Raw genomic sequence first — 20,807 nt, forward strand, 5'->3', positions numbered from 1 at the left:
AAGGGGCTTGCCTGCACGCCTATAAGCAGCAGACAGGGGCACAGAGAGAACCTAATTCCTGGTCTGCATTTGTACCTTATTCCCAGCTGGGGCTTGGGGCTTAGACCCTGACTCTCTGCCTGGGGTCAACAGATACATCTTTCCTAGACCCCATCAGTCCTCCAGGAGCTGGCAGAAGGCAGGTTAGGGTAAAATATCATCATCCTGAGGTCCTGATCCTCCCCCAGCCTTTGCAACAACACACACACACACACACACACACACACACACACACACACACATACACACACGGGTTGGGTGCCTCCCTGTGGAGTGTAAGGTTTATTTCTACTTAGGGAGATGAGTACGGCTGCCATATACCCTTGTCTTGCTGGGGAACGTGAGTAGCACAGTTAGGCAGCCTGGGTGTCAGCCTCCTTTTCACAGATTAACGCCAGGGGGTCAGATAGTTGACACGACTGTGGAAAGAAACAGGGGTGAGGCGGGGGCCTCCAGGGTGTCCTGGGGAAAAAGTCAGGTTGTCCTTCTCTAGGTATTCCCCACAAAACCCACCTACCTGCCTTCAAGGTTCTGAAAGGACAGCATCCATCCTGTCTCTTATGGCTCAAGAGCCTTCACTGGCTCCCTATTTCCTTTCATATATTTTTGGCTGGTCCCTTTGATTTTCAAGCCCCACTTCCAGTTTGCTTCATCCTTATCTCCTGTGAGTCTGACTCATTTTTCAATCATTTAGTGAGCCTACTCTGGCAGGCATATATAGTAGTATAAAAACAGATAGCATTCCCTTGAATGTGCAAGGGTAGGTGACAGAAGACAAACTTTCATCAATATGGAATTATAATGCAATAGTCTGTGTGCTCCAAAATAGAGAGGGATGCACATGAGATGACCCTCTGGAGGGGGGTGGTTTGAGTTGGAGGGGAGGGGCAGAAGGTCAGAGAAGACTTCAAGGAGGATGGGACATCTGGGCTGGGCTTTAAAGAGTAAGGAGGAGTTTTCCAGGCAGAGATGGAAGGATCATCTAAGTGCTGAAACAGCACAAGCAAAGATGTGGAGTGCTCGGTTGTGTGGGTGGTTTGAGTTTCCCCCAGGAGTCTGGTACCGCTGAAATGTAGGGAATGGGACTGGAGAGGTGGGAGACAGCCAAGTTATGAAGGTGCCTGAGTATCTTGCATTCTCCTATTGGGAACACTAGTCCCAGTCCTTACCACCACCTTACCTGCCTCCTAGAAGGCAAATTCTTGGCTCTTTCCGTCATATTTCTTGTACATCTCTTTACTCTTTCCATCCCTGCTCTTTGCCCAGGTAACCACTCCCCCATCCCACTACCCCCCATCTTTGTCTTTTGTCCTGACTGGGCCAAATCGAGTGGACATGAGTTTGAGCAAACTCTGGGGAGATGGTGAAGTACAGGGAAACCTGGCGTGCTGCAGTCTATGGGGTCGTCGCAAAGAGTCAGACATGACTAAGGGACTGAACAACAATAACTGCTCCCTCCACCTCCCAGTGGGCTGCACTTTTGCCTGGAGAGGATCTCTCCAGGAGGAAGCCCTTCGAATCCTCCTGACATCACCCAGGAGGCTACCAATAACCCGGCACCTCCCTCATGAGGTTCTACCAGTGGAGAGGGATCTGAGAATCGCCTGAGCGAGGAGGCCGCAGAGCGAGGCCCCACGGGGGGAATGGTCAGATGGGGTGGGGGCGGGGCGGGGTCACTCGCCTCCTCCTGCAGTTGGGGCCTTACCTGTAGTTGGAGCTGAAACGTCGGAAAGCATTCCTGAAATAGAGGAGGGTGAGGCAGAGGCGGAGAAGAGTGACCCTCTCTGGGAACCGCCACGTCGGGAAGTGCCATCCCATCAGAATTACACTGCACCTTCGCCCCACCCAAACGCCTCCACTCTGAAAGGGTGGAGTTGCTAGGGACTGGATGACAGGATGCTCCATTTGGTAGGAATTAAACATTTACTCATTTTGAAATTTCAATTTTCTTGTGGTATTTGGGAGCCAATCGATGCTTTTGAGGTCTCACATTTTCAAGGGCCACTTGGTATGTGCTGGTGAAAGCTGTCAAGACCCCAGCCTCCTTCCCAGGTATGGGGTCCCCCGAGGTCTGTGGAGGTCACTTACAGGGAGTCGAAAGGCAGGGGCTTCTGTCCATAGCGGTCCAGGCTGGGATTCTGGTTAAGACAGAACTGGGGCGGGCCAGAGGGATGTGGGTGTCTACTGAAGAGGGGGGACACGGGCCTCGCCCCTCGCCGACGCCCCACACAGCGCTGACTGCCGGAGATCTTGGCCCCCGGGGCTCTGGGAGACTCTATCCAGGTCTCTTCTTCCCCTCCCCGACCCCCGTGTTAGCCGCTCCTCCTCCACCCTGGCGTCCCCAGGGGCCGGTCGGCGAGCAGCCCTTCCTACCCGCCAGTTCTGGGTCACCTCCGGCTTCAAGTACCGCACCGCATAGCCGCTGAAGCTCTCGACTGCGAAAAGACCGCCGGTCTCCGGCCCCACACCCGCCCAGAGCAAGCCCCGCCCCCGCTCTTACCTGATCCCCGCCCCTAGGTCAAGCCACGCCCCACGCCTGCTCGAGGAACCAGTCCCACCTCCGGACTTTGTTCCGCCTGCCCTCCACCTCCACCCCATTGGCTCCCATTGCTCGGACCTGGCCCCGCCCACCCCCCAATATAAGCCTCGCCTCTGCGACCCTCCTCTGGCCCGCGTGTAGGTCCCCCTGAGTGCCGCAGCTCCTCCTATTCGCCTGTCTTTGTCGGATTCCACCCCGGAAGCCCCCTACTCTTCCCTGGTCAGCGCTCGGGGTTCCAACTCTATGGACCAAGCTGCCCAGTTGTCTCTCCCCACCTAGGGCATCCTCCGCGCGGTTAGACTGACCCTTCTTGCTCGGGCAGGGCAGCTTGAACTCGCCGGCGGAGGACACGAATCGGGACCAGTCCTCGATGGCGCGCGTGAAGCAGGGCCAGTCGACCCTGTTGATGCCCGGTGCGATGGGAGCCAGTTTTCCCTCGTGGTACCTGTTTCGGAGCCTCTGGCCGGTCTCCGTGATGTCCTAGGACGAAGGGAGTCAGGGAGCGGGGCGCACTCGAACCATCTGACCCAGGGGGCTCCTGAAGCCCCTGAAAGAGATGGGAAGGGCGGGGTAGGGTCCCAGAGATGGAGCTGAGGAAGTGAGAGGAATGGAGATTGGGACCGGAGGTGCTTGGTGCTGGGTGCACAAGGGACCTTCAAGTCCTCTCTCCAGGGCAAACCAGGGACAAAGGACGCTCACCAAGCACTGAAGTGGTTTGTTGGGGACACCGAGAAGTGTGAAGTAGGCATTATCAAAGTCATCTGAAGGAGAGAGAGAGGGGGAGAGGAGTTAGTGCAGTTATCAGAAACAGGGTCATTGCAATACATTGCCAGAGGAGATAATCAATTAATTTGAGCCTATGGAAAGAAATTGGCATTATCTATCAGGACTATAAATACACGTACCTTTTGACCCTATACTCCTACTTCTGGGAATTTATCCTATTTTATAGTTGCACAACTGGGAAATGATGTGGGTATAAAGTTTACTCATTTCAGCGTTGTTTGTATTATAACAGAAAATGACTGGAAAAATCCCAAGTGTCTGTCATTAAAGGACTGGCTAAATAAACCGTGATGCATCCTCACTATACCTTGATTAAAAATAAAGTTCTTGATTCAAGAACTTCCAAGGTACAGAAGAGTATGTGCCATGTGCTACCTTTGTCTTTAAAGCCTAAAATTGAGATGACTGGAGGCAAACAAGAATATACATTCAGGTCATCACCTAACCAAGTCATCAAACAGCATCACGAATAGTGAGATAATGATGTTAGGTGCCCCCTGCCGAGCCATCAAGGCAAATATGGCATTCAACACCTGTGAAAGCTTTTACAATCAAGCCTCTACATCTAATTCCTGGTTTACAGAAACTAGACTATCAAGGTAAACAACACCATAAGGAAAGAACTACTCAAATTCACAATATAAGACTTGTCTACAACACAACTGTTTTGGACTCCTTAAAAAGTCAATATTATGAGGGAAAAATGGAAAGTGGATAGACTGGTTTTATACTAACGCCCAAGAGACATGACAACCAATTACAAGGCAGAATCCTAGATCAAATCCTGGTTCCAAAAAGTTTTTAACAGTTATGAAAGACATCTTTGGGGATAATTGTGGACATTTTAATATGGACTGAATATTGGATGTTAGGGAATTATCTTTAACTTTCCTGAATGTGATAATAGTAGGGATTCATGTAGGAGGTTGTTTTTATCACTGGAAACTGATTGCTAAAGTGTGTGTGTGTGTGAGAGAGAGAGAGAAAGAGAGAGAGAATGAAAATAAATATGGCAAAACATTAATTGAAGCAGGTGGAAGGTAATAAATGTTCACAATATTAGTCTTTCAACTTTCCTCTATGTTTGAATATGTTCGTAATAAAAAAAAAGTTGGAGAGGAAAAGAACAGGTTTGTATTTGCCATATGAAAGAATGAAAGGATACATCAGGAACTCAGAGTGGTTACTTGTAAGTGGGAATGAGGGGAATGAGTAAGAGCAAGAATTTTTAAAAAGTGCATTGTTAGAACATTTTGAACCTGTGGCTCCATTGCTTTGATTAAAACTTACTTGCAATAAAATGTGTATCTAAATCAAGAGCTCTCCCTATAAATCTAGATTCCTGGCTTCTCCTGGGAGCTAGGAAATTGGTAGAACTGTGCTGACCCTTCCCACACAGCAGTCAAGGGGTACCCTATAGCTGCTCCCCTTTTTAGAGGGGCGGGTGTGGGGGTCTCCACCTCAATTTCATCCCACCCCCCACTGCTTCCCCACCCACTTCCCATATTTGTATTTTCCCTGTTGGCCCTGCAGGGGTCTCTGTGGAACCTCTAGAGATCCCCCCGTTGTCTATGACAGGCTCACTCCATCTGTCACCTGAGCCTGAACCTGGCTGTCTCCCTGAACTCCCCACTCTTGCCCCTCTACTCACACTGGTACCAAGCACTATTCCTTTATCTCCTAAATACCTTCCAAATCCCTCCCCCATGGCCAAGACACTGTCACTACCTCCTGAAGGCTGTGGTCCCTCCCAGTGTCCCAGCCACCAACCCCTTCCCCATTATCCACCTCTAGTCCCTCTGGGTCACCCCCTCCCCGACACCCCAATGCTCAGACCTCTTTCCTGCTTAAAGTCTTCAGGGGTTCTTATCTACCTCCCAAGAAAGTCCAGATTGCTGAGCTCAATGACAGGGCCCTCCCTGAGCTGCGTCCCCACCACCAGCTACAGCTCCTGCTGCCCTCACAAACTTCGTCCTTCAGTCAGTCAGTTCAGTCTCTCAGTTGTGTCCGACTCCTTGTGACCCCATGAACCGCAGCACGCCAGGCCTCCCTGTCCATCACCAACTCCCAGGGTCTACCCAAACTCATGTCCATTGAGTCGGTGATGCCATCTAACCATCTCATCCTCTGTCGTCCCCTTCTCCTCCTGCCTTCAGTCTTTCCCAACATCAGGATCTTTTCAAACGAGTCAGCTCTTTGCATCAGGTGGCCAAAGTATTGGAGTTTCAGCTTCAACATCAGTCCTTCCAATGAACACCCAGGACTGATTTCCTTTAGGATGGACTGGTTGGATCTCCTTGCAGTCCAAGGGACTCTCAAGAGTCTTCTCCAACACCACAGTTCAAAAGCATCAATTCTTCTGCGCTCAGCTTGGGCCCAACCAAATCCCTCAAGTTCACCAACACCTCGTTCAGCTTTCCCCCTCCACGCCTCTGCACGTGCTGCTCCCTCTAGCTAGAAGGCCTTTGTTTCAGGCACAGACTCAAGTATGAAGCAGGCAATGAATAAATGTGCTGAAATGCATGCATGTGGGCATCTGCATGGCATCCCTACTTCTATACCCAAGATTGTCAGCCGATGAAGAGTTCTTCCTTAACCCCGTGTGGTCCTTAACCCCAGAGGCTCCCATGTTCCCCTCCTTTCATGACAAGTATCTTTCTCTTCCTTTTTCAAAGGGAGAGATGACTGGGCAGAAATTATTACTGCTGTTATTCTTCCTCTTCTTGCACTGCTGACCTCTGCAGTTCTCTCTCAATGAATAATAACAACATTATTGTTGAGCACATAGTATGTGCCAGGCACTACTCTAAGGGCTTCTTATGCCTTATCTCACTTTAATCTCACAAAGTTAATCTCAAACAGTTGATCCTAAAGGAAATCAGTCCTGAATATTCATTGGAAGGACTGATGCTGATGCTGAAGCTGAACCTCCAATACTTTGGCCACCTGATACGAAGATACCATTCATTGGAAAGGATCCTGAGGCTAGGAAAGACTAAAGGCAAAGGAGAAGGGGGCAGCTGATGATGAGATGGTCAGATAGCATCACCAACTCAATGAACAAGAATTTGAAAAAACTCCGGGAGGTAGTGGAGGACAGAGGAGCCTGGCATGCTGCAGTCCATGGGGTCATAAAGAGTCGTTTCTGACTTATTGACTGAACAACAACAATCTCCCAATGGCCCTGAGAGGTCACCCTGTTAGCATTCCCATTTTACTGATAGGGACACAGAGGCTCAGACCCAGAGGATTCTCAGGCAAGGAGGAGCAGGGCTGGGACTAGTCCCTTTAACCCTTTCATCTGCCACTCTTGGCTTCTCCCTCTGAGATCTCTCTCCTCCAAACCATCCACGCCTTCCCTGAAGGCCCAGAGGGGCCACCAGCAGTGGCCAGTGGCCTGACCTTTGCGGCAGTAGGTGGTGGACTGGCAGTGCTCGTCGGAAAGGCAGGCCTTGACAGAGTCCATGTCCATGCGGCGCAGGCTGGGCAGGGCCGGGTGGTAGAGCTGCTGCTTCACACCGGCCAGCTGGTTGCGTTGCCGCGGCATGGGCAGTAGGATGGCCGGGGACGCATACACGTGAGTGGAGCCATCCTCCCAGGGCACCAGGTCGATGATGCGGGCCATGGCTGGGTGGCGGAGACACCCAGCAGACACCCTTCTGTATGGGGACACAACCTTGGCCAGTGCTGACTTGTCATCCAACATGTATTGAGCACCTACTGTGAGCCAGGAGCTGTGGTGGGGTCGGGGACACTCAGAAACACGCACACACACACAGATACACACACACTCACAGCGCATGTGGTAAGAGCTCTGGCAGAGGTCGGTACAGGAGGGGGTGTGTGTGGGGAGGCTGGGGCTGGGGCTTTCAGGGAATTGTCTAAAAGAGATGCCATTTTTGTCTATTCTGCAATAATGAGCAGGAAGCAACAGCAGCAAGTGGGTTCAGAAGTGAGCTCAGCCTGCCTCTGGGTAATTAATTATGGATTTCTGGCATTAGCTCAGGTACCTGGCATTTACTCAACATTCTACAGGGAGACATGGGGAAGTTTTAAATAAAGGGAGAAACGTAATGGATATGAACTAGAAAAAAATATGGCTGGTTCTCCAGCGCTCCCTTTTAAAAAGCAGATATTCCCAGAGCCTTTGAGTCATTTTAACTTCAGTGAGAATTTGTTGAGTCCTGTTACTTTCTTTCTGACCCTAGTGGGAGGTGAGAGATGGAGGTAGGCAACAGGGAGGTGGGTAGCAGGAGAGAGGACCTTTAGTGGGGAGTGGGCATGATGACTGGATGGGGAAGCCGCCCCAGGGGCTGGGCCTTCGAAGGGAGGGACAGGGAATGGGAGCAGTGAGAGGAGGGGGAGGGAGGACCCCTTGCCCCCCATCCACCTCTGCAGTACCTCACCTGCAGGCCACCAGCCCCAGGTGCTCAGGATTACAGAGATTTTCTCCTTCTTTGCCTGCTCAATGAGGAAGAGAGGTAGAGAAATGGGCCAGGCCCCAGTGTCTTATGAGACAGGAGAATAAAGGGACATTCTGTAGAGACAATGCCCATTGCAGGCTCATTGTGAGGGCACCAGCTCCTTGGCAACCCTGGCAACCACAGGCTCCAAGGAGAAGAGCCTGCTGCCCCCTTGGGTCCTTACACTGGCCCCCTTGTTCAGCCTGCCTGAAGGTTGCTGTCTCTGGGGCTCACACAGGATGGGCATGTTGAGAAAATCAGACAAGTAGCTGGGGCTTCCTAGGGGTAACCATGGTAGGGCTGGCTGGCTAGGGCAGACTGTGTGATGTTAGACTAGTTACTGTCTCTCTCTGGGCCTCAAAGTTCCCATCTGTGTTAAGCAAGGGTCCTGGACCCTGTCAGGAAGGGTATCTGAATTGGCAGGGTGTTTCTCTCTTCACAAACCTCAGGCAAGAGGGCACTGCCCTGCCTGCCAGTCCTTGAGGCTCCAGAGGTGGAGATTAGTGGCTGCCAGGATCCAGGGTCAGCATAAGGGGATCAGTGAGATTGGTGGCCTCAGCACAACAGGGATTAGCAGGTGATACTCCACGGCCAGCCCCCTGTAGGCCTGGAGCTTCCCTCCTACCTTCCCAAAGCGAGGTCATGAGGGACTAAGCCAAGCACCCTGAAGTGGTCAGAACCACTGAGGGAGATCCCTGGCAGTCCAGTGGTTAAGACTCATCACTTTCACTGCTGTGGCCCTGGGTTCAGTCTCTGGTCAGGGGATTAAGATCTTTGCAGATTACAAAGTGCAGCCAAAAAAAAAAAAAGAACCACTGGAGGTGGGAAACCCTTCCACCCCCATGAGGGAACCCTGTGGCGGTGCTAACTTATTTGCATATCTTGGCATGTGTTTTGGATACACCTGTCCACTTGCTGAGCTGAAAGGGCCATGGGACCCCTGCTGTGAGATTCCAGTAGGATTTGGCTCCCTAGCTCCTCCTCCTCTAGTGTAGTGTTCCATCCAGCCCCCAGAGCAGCATCTCCAAGTCCCACCCCTTAGAGAAAAATTTCCTAGGGTTGACTTCATCACCACTTCATTGAAAAATTTTCACTCTTTTAAAGTTAAAAATGTAACAAAATCCAGGGACTTCCAGTCGTTAAGAATCTGTACTTCCAATGCAAGGGGTGTGGGTTCAGTCCCTGGTTGGGGAGCTAAGATCCCGCCTGCCTCCTGGCCAAAATACAAAACATAAAAAAAAGAAACAATACTATGACAAATTCAATAAAGCCTTTAAAAATGGTTCATATCAAAAAAAAATCTTAAAAAATAACAAAATCTAAAAGGTGCTTAAACATGTAATGTAACTCATAATTACTAGACTTCCCTGGTGGCTCAGAGGGTAAAGCGTCTGCCTGAAATGCGGGAGACCTGGATTTGATCCCTGGGTCGGGAAGATCCCCTCGAGAAGGAAATGGCAACACACTCCGGTATTCTTGCTTGGGAAATCCCTTGGAATGAGGAGCCTGGCGGGCTACAGTCCACCAGGTCGCAAAGAGTCGGACACGACTGAAAAAGTGAGACCCCTTGTAACCACCAGTTGGGTCAAGACAGGGGTACTACTTGGCAAAACAGTGTAGCAGTCTTGTAAAACATGAAACATAAATTTACCATGAGTGTGTGTGTGTGCTAAGTGGCTCAGTCATGTCTGACTCTTTGTGACACTGTGGACTGTAGCCCTCCAGTTTGCTTCTCCCATGGGATTCTTTCGACAAGAATACTGGAGTGTGTGGCCATTTCCTTCTCCAGGGGATCTCCCCGACCCAGGGATTGAACCCTTCATCTCCTGCATTGGCAGACGGTTCTTTACCATTAGCACCACCTGGGAAGCCTTAAATTTACCATATGACCCTGAAATTCTACCCCTAAGAATCTTCCCAGGAGAAATGAAAATATATGTACACACACAGACTTGCATGCAGATGTTCATAGCAGCGTTAATTATAATAGCCAAAATATGGAAACAATTTAAGCTGACTAATGGATAGATAAACAGACTGTGGTATATCCATGCCATGGAATACTCTTGGGAATGAAAAAGGTAAGAATTATGGATACATGTCACAATGTGAATGACCATCAAAACATTATATTAAATGAAAGAAACCAAATACAAAAGCACCCTACACATTATACAATCCATCTGTATGCAATGTCTAGAAAAGGCACATCTTTAGAGACAGAAAACAGTTTAATGGTTGCCTGGGCCTGGGGGGTGGGAATGAGGAGTGACTAATGAGCATGAAGGATCTTATTGGGGGTGATGGAAATGCTCTGAAGTAGTTTATTTTTTGAAAGTAGATGTGGCATTGTCCAGTCAATTTACTAAAAATCATTAAGCTGTACACTTAAAATGGGTGAATTTTATGGCATACAAATTATACTACGATAACGTTGTTTTAGAAAATTGAGGTCAGCTAAAGAAAACATGTTAGAGCCCTGCCAATCCCTAGGAGCTTCCACAGCCCCTTTTCCAATCCCACCTCCTGAAAGAGGTAACCTGTCTGCCGGCTGAGTAGTATAACCACTGCTTTTCTCTTTTCCATTCCTAAGATTTTTTTTGATGTGGACCATTTTTAAAGTCTTTATTGAATTTGTTACAGTATTGCTTTTGTTTTATGTTTGTTGGCCCCGAGGCATGCGGGATCTTAGTTGCCCCACCAGGGATCAAACCCACACCCCCTGCATTGGAAGGCGAAGTCTTAACCACTGGACTACCAGGGAAGACCTCCTCCACTTCTCTTTGTAGTTTCACTATCTACGTTTGCAGCCATATAGACAAGACAGGCTGATAATGCTCTTTCTGAGCTTTGTATGCACAAACCATTGGGATCTTTTGAGTCTGGCTTTTTACTATCTGTGTATATGTATAGAAGAGTCACCCAATGGGGGTATGGCTGAGGCCCATTCATTTTCCTCACCTTAGAGCCCATTACTCTTCAGCCAGACCCACCTGACTCTGCCCACTGCCCAGGCTTCATGCTCCAGGTTGCCCAGCCTGGGGGCACAGCTCAGCCTCTGCTCACCTGGTAGTCCCGGGAGACCACTCCTCTTCCCAATACACTCACCAGTCTTGGCTGCAGCACACCCCACTTCCTGGTCCTCCCCCTCCCTCCCCACCGGCTCCTTCAGTTTCCTTTTCCAGCCCCTCCTCCTTTTCCCCAAATCACACAATGTCAGTGTGCTCCAGGCATCATCTTTGGTCCTTCTCTTCTTTACATTGGATTCAATCAGCCCTGCAGCTTTAACCGTCATTTATAAGCTGAGCTGATACCTCCAAAATTTCTGTCTCCAGGCGTCCGGCTCCCCTAAACTCCAACCCCACCCCACCCCCACCCCTGCCACTGCCGCAACACACACACACCTCTTGGTACCCGCTGCACATTTACACTCTGATGTCTCTCAGACATCGTAACCAAGAGCTCATGACTTTCCCCCAAAACTCTTCCCAAGCTGAACACCCTTAACACCTCTCTCTTCCCTCTCCTCCCCTTTTCTCTCTCCCGCCACCCTAGTCCAAGCCTCGTCATCTCTGCCCTGGCCTCCACTGAGCAGGTGTCACCGATGATACAGGCCATCGCTTGGGCACCCAGGCAGAGTAGGAGAGCTGGCTCTTCCCAGCAGGGGTCTGGCTGGAGATGCCTGGGGGAGGAGCGCTGATCCCCAGCAGCTGGGCGTATTGACAAAGCACAGTAGGGGCTACCTTGAGCTCTGCCATTGGTGTCCAACCTTACTGACAGAAAGAGCATTCTCTGACACCAGTTGCCTTGGGGATGAGTCGCATATCCGAGTTTTAGCATAAGAAGGAGAGCCCATGGGTCATCCAGTCACAAAGCAGCTTGCTCCTCCACTACCTCCTGACTAGTTTCTTGCTTCCACACTTGCCCACCAGATAGCAGCCTCACAGATTGTGTCTGGCCCCTGTTCTAAATTAAACCATGATGGGCTTCCATGGGCCATCAGCCAAAACCCAAGCTTCTGATTGTGGCTTACAGGCCCTACCTGATCTGTCCTGGACCTCATCTCCCTCCACTCTCCCCTACCCCCACTTAGCCCCCGGCCCCACTTTGTCCCTCAGGTGCATCCAAGCTCATTTCAGCCTCAGGACCTTTATTTTCCCTTCTGGTATCCTCTGTCTGAAACACCATTCACTCAAATCTTAGATCTCAGCTCAAATATTTGCCTCTGTGTATAGGCACTTATGCCCACCCCTACTCTTCATCACCTCATACATGTCTCTGCTCTGTGCATGGCACTCAGCATATCTGCAATATTTTAAAACTCATCGTTAATCTTTTTTATTTCTGAGTCCTCTGTTGGAATAGAAGCTCTGTGAGGGCAGGTCCGATTTCTGTCTTTCTCAGTGTGCCGAGGCTGGCATGCCGCCTGACACATAGGCAAGGTTGAAAAATGTTGTAGATGATCAAGTCAAGTCCCCTGTTGTTCAGAGGTCTTGAACAGTCCCCCGTTTGCTAAGTTGTGTCTGACTCTCTGCGACTCTATGGACTGCCCTACACCGGGCTCCTCTGTCCTCCATTATCTCCTTGAGTTTACTCAAACTCATGTCCATTGAGTTGGTGATGCCATCTCATCTCATCAACCATCTCATCTTCTTTCACCCTCTTCTCCTCTTGCCTTCAATCTTTCCCAGCATCAGGGTCTTTTCCAATGAGTGGGCTCTTCCCATTAGGTGGCCAAGTATTGGAGCTTCAGCTTCAGCATCATTTCTTCCAATGAATATTCAGGGTTTATTTATTTAGGATTGACTGGTTTGACCTCCTTGCAGTCCAAGGGCCTCTCAAGAGTCTTCTCTAGCACAATTTGAAAGCATCAGTTTTTCAGCGCTCAGCCTTCCTTATGGTCCAACTCTCACATCTGTACGTGACTATAGGAAAAACCATAGCTTTAACTCTACAGACCTTTGTTGGCAAAGTGGTATCTCTGCTTTTTAAGTCCCCTGCCTTTTGCTAAACAGCCCACCGCCCTGCCCCTCACCCAGGTCATGTCACCTCACTGAGCACCTTTGCACTGGATCTCTGTCCCTCTCCTCTTCTCCCCTGAGATCACCATCTCCCCTCTAGGGTCTGACCTCAGTTCAGGAGGCCGGCTTGAATGCAGTCATCAGTCCTTGGATCCTCCCTAAAGGCCCAGCGCTGGGACTATAGCCATTCTGGTGGATCCCAAGGGAAGGGTGCTGAGACCCTGCACAAGCTGCAGAAGATTCTGGGAGAGAAAGACCCTGCTTGAGTCCCTGCATTGGGGCTAGAGAGCTGGGATGTGCCTGCTGCCATTGCTAACTGAGAGTTGATGAGCCCCTGTCACCTTGAAGAGTCTCCCCAGATCCCCTGGGGGCTGTAAACAGTTATCCTCCCACCATCACTAGGTGGGTTGGCCAAGGTCTCTGGGGAATCACGATGCCCCAACCAGAGTCACGTGGGGCTCCTTCCCTGAGGCCCAGATCCCTGCTGGCCCCTGGGGGGTTGCTGACAGCTCCCTTGGCATTGATCGCCTCTCTTCCGCCACCACCTCCCCACCCTCTCTAGCATCTCCTAATCCTTTGCACACCGCCCTGCTGCTGCCAATTAATCCCCGCTGTGTCTGAGAAGCCAGCCGAGAGAAGCAGGAAGAAGGCAAGTCCTGGCTGGTGGACGGCATCCGAGCAGGTAACTCAGGGTGAGGTGGCGGCTCTGTGGGACCCCTGATAGGATCCCTTCCATGCTCTTCTCCTAGCAAGGCATTTAGACATGGAGAACCTGGCAAGGCTGGAAACTGGAGGCTTGTTTTTCCCCGTGAGGCTCAAACTTTAGTGAATCTCCAAGGCAGCTTGTGAAATACGAATTTCAGGTCCTGCAAAGTGTTTAGAGGGGCCTAGGTATCTGCATCCCTGCAGCTTCCCTGGAAGATTGTGAAAGGCTGGTGGTCCAGGTACCATTGTTGCTCTGAGTACCACTCCCAGGCCCCCTTCCTGCCTGTGCCTCCCTCATCAATGTGGAATCAGCAGCAACAGGGCATAAAGACAGGAGGGACCTGCAGGTGTTTCTATCCAGGAGGGAATGGCTGGGGAAAGAAGGAAAACTGGAGTAGGGAAGGCTCCCCTAGTCATTTCCAAAAGGTTCAGAAACACAAGCCAGAATTGCTGCCTGCTGGGAACTGGCTCGTAGGACCAGGGTGCAGAAGCAGCCAATCCTGGGCAAATGTCAGCACCTCCAGGTATATGTAGGACCTTGGAGTCAGGCCAGACTGAGTGTAAGCTCAGCTGGGTCACTTACTGGCTGTGTTACTTTGGGCAGGTCTACTGACATCTCTGTGCCTCCATTTCCTTAGCTATAAAGTGGTAATGAAAAAAATGCTTCTTTTCCTGAGGCTGAGGAGGAGGCGGAGGTGAGAACAAGGATGAAGTGATCGTGGCTTATGGAGCTGCCTGTGCCTGGCTGGAGTGGTGAAATCTGCCATCCTAAACATGCCATGTGGAGCTCTGTCAACCTTGGAAATCAGTGTCGACACTCCCACACCCAACAAGGAAAGGGAAGACCAGAGATGTCATGTCTGGCCAGGGTTCACACTGTTGGCAGCTGAGCCAGGGATCTGACCCCCTCACTAAGAGCTGTGTCCCAAACCACAGCTTCACTTAGGAGGAGTTGGGCTGCTGATGCCAGAGTGGAAACAGAAGTGGGGGCTGTGAGCAGAAGGGCAGGCAGTGTGGCGCTGGGCCCTGGGGCAGGGATCCTGGGCCTGTGATTGCCCTTTGCAGCCCTGGACCAGGGTCCCTGGCAGTGGAGGGACAGAGAAGCACTCTACTAATACCTTGGCTGCCCGTGGCCAGGGGAAGGAGGACACACCATGCCAGCACGGCCTCAAAAAGGCCCTATAAGGGCTGGGAGTTTGCATATATTGATCTGTGTGATACTCGCTGAGCCGGGCCATCCTGCAGGGGTGTAATCATAAGGTCAGGGCGGCCCATTCCCTAAAGATATGTGAAGCCAGAATCTGAACCCATGTAAGGTAGCTATCGCAGTAAACCATGAAAAAGGGAGCCTGTTATTTTATCTTAAAAATTTCTAAATCATGAAAATACGTTAATTTTTATAATATATTAAAGAAAAAAGTTATTTTCCATTCATATGCTGCTCATCATGTATTTTAAAAAATTTATAATGAGGTTATGCTGAACATGATAATCTAAAATTAGCATTTTTGCTTGACATCCAATAATAGTCACAGCCAACATTTATTAAGCTCTCATCACGTGCCAGTCACTCTTCTCACCAGTTTGTTTTATCCTCACAATTATCTCCACAAGATAGCTACTATTAACATCCCCATTTTACAGACAAGCAAACTGAGGCATAGAGCATTTACTTGATTTGCTCATGACTGGAGTCCAGAGCATGTAGGTCTTTCCATGTTAGTTCAAATAGATCTACTTAAAATCAATGGCTCCATAATATTCCATTATTGGATATTTATTTAGTCTGTGCTCTGCTTACAGATGAACAATTAGGTACTTCCCAATAACCAGTCTTCGGAGAAGGCACTGGCAACCCACTCCAGTACTCTTGCCTGGAAAATCCCATGGATGGAGGAGCCTGGTGGGCTGCAGTCCATGGGGTCGCTAGGAGTCGGACACGACTGAGTGACTTCCCTTTAATAACCAGTCTCCTACAGGCTTCCTTGGTGGCTCAGCAGTAAAGAATCTGCTAGCAATGCAGGAGACACAGGTTCAATCCCTGGGTTGGGAAGATGCCCTGGAGAAGGAAATGGCTACCCACTCCAACATTCTTTCCTGGGAAATCCTGTGGACAGAGGAGCCTGGTGGGTTACAGTTCATGGGCTCACAAGAGTCAGACACGACTTAAGCGACTTAACAACACACAGATGGATATGTGGATGTTTTTCATTTTTTTCTATAACACTGTCATGACCCACCGCTTTACACACATATGTTTGTAGGCTTGAATGTTTCTGTAAGGAAAATACCTGGAAGTATAATTGCAAAAATGCTTTTTAAAGATGGTGAAAGAAAAGGGAAATATGTAACTCACAAAAGCAGCTCATGAAAGGTGGGAGCAGCGGTGAGCATTCAGGGGATACCTAAGGACTTTTGTCCCCTACAGGTGTCAGGATGTTGGGCTGGGTCCAGAGGGTGCTGCCTCAGCCCCCAGGGACCCCTCAGAAGACCAAGCAAGAGGAGGAAGGGGCAGAACCAGAGCCAGAGTTGGAGCCGAAGCCTGAAACACCCCCCAAGGAGACTGAGCTAGAGGAAGTGTCCCTGGTAAGAATGAAGAGCCAGGAAGGTCACGCTGGCCTCGCTGCTCAGAGAATCCCCAGCTTGGATCAGTTGCTCCCACCCAGCTTCCACAACAGAGAAAGTTGGGGCCAAAAGGAAACGTGGGGAGCGGGGGTCTCCTGGTTCTGTAAACAGTCAGATAGTAAACATTTTAAGCTTTGCAGGTCACACTATCTCTGTTAATTACTCGATTCTGCCACTGTAGTGTGAGAACAGCCAGGGACAATATATAAATGAATGAACTTGGTGGCTGTGTTCCAATAAAACTTTATTTGCAAAAGTAAGCACTAGGCTGGATTTGGCCCACTGGCCATTGTTTTCTAAACTCTAGAGTCCAGAACAGAACTCATCAAAGTAGGCAGGCCCTGAACTGTTTGTTACCAGTCCAGGAGGAGACCAGGAACTTGCCAGAGGTAAATCTACTATGTATTAAGCATACTTCTTAGTTCAGCTGGTATTTGTTTTGCAGTATGACTTTCTCCTTAAAGGAAGCAGTGTGTTGATATATAATCTGCTGCAAACCTCTTGAACATTGTAGACTAGTAACAGTTTGCAGACTGCCACTGGTTCCTGGTCCACACTTGGGACAGCACTAGATTTATATACATATTTTGTGCACCTGTGCATGTATGCACATCTGTGTATTTGTGTGTTAATAGACCTGAAATTATGTGTTCATGAGGACATATTTGTGTGTCAGTGCAAGACCACAAGTATATTTGTATATGCTTATATATGTGTGTGTATGTTTATGTGACTGGGCATATATATGTATGTGTGTACACACAAATATCTGTGTCTAGATCTATATGCAAATATAAGTGTATGCACACTTAAGTGGGGCAGCGATCTGGGCGAGGTGGTAGACCTGGGAGACACCTTGTCTCCCAGGTGGGAGGTGAGGCCCTAGGATTTCAGAGGTCACCGTGAGAATAGAGCTGTTTGGTCCTGTGGGGGCTTGGTCATGGGTGGGTCAGGGGCTGCCCTGCCTGCACCAGGGCTGGCATCACTGAGGGCTCACATGGCCCTGTTTGAACCCTCCAGCCACCGGAGGAGCCCTGCATGGGGAAGGAAGTGTCTGTGGCTACTCTGGGCCCTCAGGGTGAGTGCTGGAAGCCCTGGCGGGTGGGTGGGGGGAGGGAGAAGGGCTGTATCCTCCACTTAGAGCCCTGCAGCAGCCCATGAGGCTGGTAGACCCATTTCACAGATGAAGAAACTGAGGCTCAGGGAAGCTAAGGGCAGACTCCTGGGGACTTTCTAGCTGAGCTGAGCTGGGACTGCAGGCTTCCAACTCCCTCAGTGTTCTCCCCTCTCCTCTGCCTCTGACTTGACCTCCCCAGCAGGGTAGAAATGGGCCTCTGAGAGGGTCCAGTCCTAAAGTCAGAGGGACTCTTTCCAGGAACCCAGGAGACTGCTCTCACTCCACCCACATCCCTCCAGGCCCAGGTCTCTGTGGTTCCCGAAGCTAACAGGTACTGCAGCACCCTCCCCTTTCCTCAGGGCTAGCCCCCCACCCAAACTAGGGAGCCACTGAGGGGGCAGGGATGGCCACTGCTCTCTGGTCTTCAGTCATTCCCAAGCAAATGCCCAGATGACCTTAGGAATTGGCTGAGGAGAGCCTCAGGCAGAGGTGGGGGGGGGGCGGTTTCCTAGGCCAAATGGACCATATGACCAAGAGAAATGGAGACTGGGGACCAGAGATTTCTCAGTGCTTGGGTGAAATGCAGATTTGGTGTGGCCAGAGCTTCTGATTTTCCCCATGAAGATAGAAATCCAGACTTTTCCATGAAATCTCCCAAATAGCTCACATTTCAGACCCTGGGTGTTTGCCCCAGTGAGCATGTCTGTGGCAGGGTTGGCCTTAGATGATGAGTCTGTGATTCTCCTGTTTAGGCTGACAAGCCTCTGTCACAAGGAAACACCCCACAGGAAACCCTCAACCCTTCCAGAACACAAGACACAAGCCAAGTGCAGGAGGGGCCCCCTGGAGCCAGGCTAACTGGGCACAAGGATGATTGGCTGATGTTTTACTGAGCATCTCAGCAGGATGGGCTTCGAATGGCATGGGGCATGCCTGGCCTCGCCAAGCATTGGTGTCCTCCATTTTCCAGAGAGGGACACGAGGCTCTAGGAGGGAGTTGATGTGTCTGAAGAGTCACAGTGGGAGATAGAGGCTTGGGGTTCAAACCAAGTTCTTTAGGATGCTGTGGACTGCCATGCTGACCAGGGAGGGGCTGGGAACGTTGAGGGCAGGCCGGTCTCTCTGTCCCTCAGCGGTCCCAGAGGCAGGGTGCTGACCTGGCTCAGGAAGGGCATGGAGAAGGTTGTCCCGCAGCCCGTCCACAGCAGCAGGCCCTCCCAGAACACTGCTGCGGCCATGGAGAGTCCAGATCAGGTACTACTGTGGTTGGGAGCTGAGGTGGGTCAGGTGGGGAAGGGGCAGCATGGAGGCCAGTGCACCTGTATCCTCTGCCCACGTCTGTCTGTCTGTCTGTCTGTCTCAGCAGGCAGGAGCACAGATCCTTGGGCAGTGCAGCACTGGGGGCTCAGGTAAGGACAGGAGGCTGGATGGCATTATAGTGGTGGGTTTAGAGGCTGCTAGGATTTCCCTAGTGGTTCAGTGGTAAGGAATCCGCCTGCCAATGCAGGAAATGCAGGTTCAATCCCTGGGTTGGGAAGATGCCCAAAGAAGGAAATGGTAACCCATCCCAGTATTCTTGCCTGGAAAATCCCATGGAGAGAGGAGACTGACAGGCTACCGTCCATGGAATCACAAAGAATCAGACATGACTGAGCAACTGAGCACTTAGGGGCTGCTGGGTTGGGCCTGGATCTGGGGGAAGAGTCCATGGGGCCAGAGCTCATCTGGTTCACACCTGGGTTTGAGTTGGGTTGACTGGGGGCTCAGGGCAGGCCTCTTGCTGCTGACAGGCTTCTTTTCTTTTGCAGATGAACCCACTGAACACCCCAGGTCCGAAGACCCTGGGTGAGTCCCTGTCCCCGAGCTCTACCTGCAGTGTGTGTGGTGGGCTCAGCATGCCCAGAGCCCAGGGTCCACCACTACCTCTATGTGTGACCTTGGACATGCCTCTTGTCTCTTCTGGACCTCACTTTTCTCATCCACAAAATGGGAATGATAGGCCCTGTGCTGCTCATAGTTTTTTGTGTTCATTACTGGGAGATCCTCAGATAGGGGCCATTTTCTGAGGACGGGGAGAAGGCATGGGTGAGCTGCCTAGGGGTGGGCCTTGTGTAGGTGGGTGCCACATGGAGGTGGGTGCCCAGAGGCAGGGTCTGGGCCACCATGGGGGACACTAGAGTGCCCAGTTGGCCTCACAGCTGGCCACAGCTTCTGACTTCTCAGGGTGCTTCCCTGGTGGCTCAGACAGTAAAGAATCTGCCTGCAGTGCAGATCTGGGCTTGATCCCTGGGCCAGGAAGATCCCCTGGAGAAGGGAAAGACAACCCACTCCAGTATTCTTGCCTGGAGAATCCCATGGACAGAGGAGCCTGGTGGGCTACAGTCCATGGTGTCGCCAAGAGTCGGACACGACTGAGCGACTGACACTCTTGCTCCTCTTGCTCTGACTTCTCAGAACTGACTGAGAGGGTGGCAGGCTGGGTGGTGACTGTGGCAAATGGGAGAGCCCATGTCCCTCTCCTGGGAGGGGCCTCACTGAGCTCTACCTGCCTGTGCCTTGTTAGACTGTCAGGTCCTTGAACTCAGGCATATTTGTCTAGGTCACTGCCAAACCCCTAGTGACCAGCACAGTGCCTGCCATACAAAGGTGACTCAGCACAGAAGAGATGAATGAATTAATATATAATCACACATACCATTCATTCATTCATTCATTCATTGCTCCCACTTGCTCTCTATTTCTTTTGTCCCCTGGAGGCTGCCTAGGTCATGGGCTCCCAGGGTTACTCTGGAGACTTGTGAGACCAGTAAAGCCATTAAGGATGAAGGTACCCAGAGGACTTGCCAGCTTTCTTTTGGGCCACACCTGGGAGATGGGTTCCCCTGGGAGCATGGAGCTTGCCTGAAGAGAGTGGGGCCGCCTGGAGGCTAGATGGATCTGGGGACCCAATGTTTATTCCAGGGCCAACTACGTAATTGGTAGGGCCCAGTGCAAAATGAAAATGCAAGACTCCTTTAAACATTAAGAGTTTAAGATGGTGACAATAGAGCATTAAACCAAATATGAGCCTTTCTAAGTATGGGGCCCTGTGTGACCACACTGCTCACACACCCATGAGGCCAGACCTCTCTGTGCCAGTCACAGGGAGCACCCCCACCCCCCACCCCCCGCAATGCTGCATTCAGGTCCGCAAGCAGGCTGGGCCTGTGGTTCCAGAGCCTTGTCCAGCCTTGGGTCAGAATTTCAGATTGGCAGAAGTTCCCCTACCACTGGAAGCCCTTTAAGAGTATGCAGTCCCAGGTCCCCACTGTGCGGAACGGGAGCCGGGGAAGGGATGATCGCTTGAGTTTGCTCAGCTGACCGCTGGCGTTTCTGCAGGCCCGGGCCCTGGCTGCTCCGTTGGTTTGAGCAGAATCTGGAGAAAATGCTGCCTCAGCCCCCGAAAACCTCTGAGGTGAGTTGAAGAAAAGAGAGAGCAGGCAGCTGACTACCCAGGAAGGGCCTACCTACTC

The 20,807-nt window shown here is 50.9% G+C and overlaps 2 protein-coding genes across 15 annotated transcripts in view; one reads left to right on the forward strand and one right to left on the reverse strand.

The window, feature by feature from the left end:
* Positions 1–293: 293 nt before the first annotated feature.
* On the reverse strand, positions 294–7,875 carry SPMIP8 (sperm microtubule inner protein 8). 13 transcript variants are annotated; one of them, XR_014060017.1, is made up of 8 exons: positions 7,771–7,875; positions 6,767–7,023; positions 3,278–3,339; positions 2,884–3,125; positions 2,413–2,474; positions 2,128–2,192; positions 1,745–1,777; positions 294–458 (listed from the first exon to the last, which is right to left on the reverse strand). XR_014060017.1 is itself a non-coding variant. In XM_081511768.1 (8 exons), exons 2-8 carry the CDS (start codon positions 6,987–6,989, stop codon positions 428–430), a joined length of 651 nt encoding a protein of 216 aa, XP_081367894.1. In that variant the 5' UTR covers positions 6,990–7,023; positions 7,771–7,875; the 3' UTR covers positions 294–427. The 13 variants fall into 13 exon arrangements, 8 of the variants coding, with proteins under 8 accessions (XP_081367894.1, XP_081367891.1, XP_081367896.1 ...); XR_014060020.1 differs by having other exon boundaries at positions 2,854–3,125; XR_014060016.1 differs by having other exon boundaries at positions 6,767–7,098.
* Positions 7,876–13,410: 5,535 nt separating this feature from the next.
* The window catches only part of CNGB1 (cyclic nucleotide gated channel subunit beta 1), a 70,543-nt gene continuing 63,146 nt past the window's right edge, over positions 13,411–20,807 (forward strand). For both annotated transcript variants that reach the window (XM_081511773.1, XM_081511775.1), the window contains exons 1-8: positions 13,411–13,530; positions 15,982–16,139; positions 17,199–17,256; positions 17,554–17,626; positions 18,429–18,549; positions 18,659–18,704; positions 19,104–19,140; positions 20,674–20,749. In XM_081511773.1, the coding sequence (XP_081367899.1) occupies positions 15,990–16,139; positions 17,199–17,256; positions 17,554–17,626; positions 18,429–18,549; positions 18,659–18,704; positions 19,104–19,140; positions 20,674–20,749 (561 nt within the window). In that variant the 5' untranslated portion in view covers positions 13,411–13,530; positions 15,982–15,989. The remainder of the gene's footprint in view (positions 13,531–15,981; positions 16,140–17,198; positions 17,257–17,553; positions 17,627–18,428; positions 18,550–18,658; positions 18,705–19,103; positions 19,141–20,673; positions 20,750–20,807) is intronic.

Source organism: Giraffa tippelskirchi, chromosome 7, assembly GCF_054371585.1.
Source record: "Giraffa tippelskirchi isolate mGirTip1 chromosome 7, T2T-mGirTip1v1.2.pri, whole genome shotgun sequence".
Classification (NCBI taxonomy): Eukaryota; Metazoa; Chordata; class Mammalia; order Artiodactyla; family Giraffidae; genus Giraffa; species Giraffa tippelskirchi.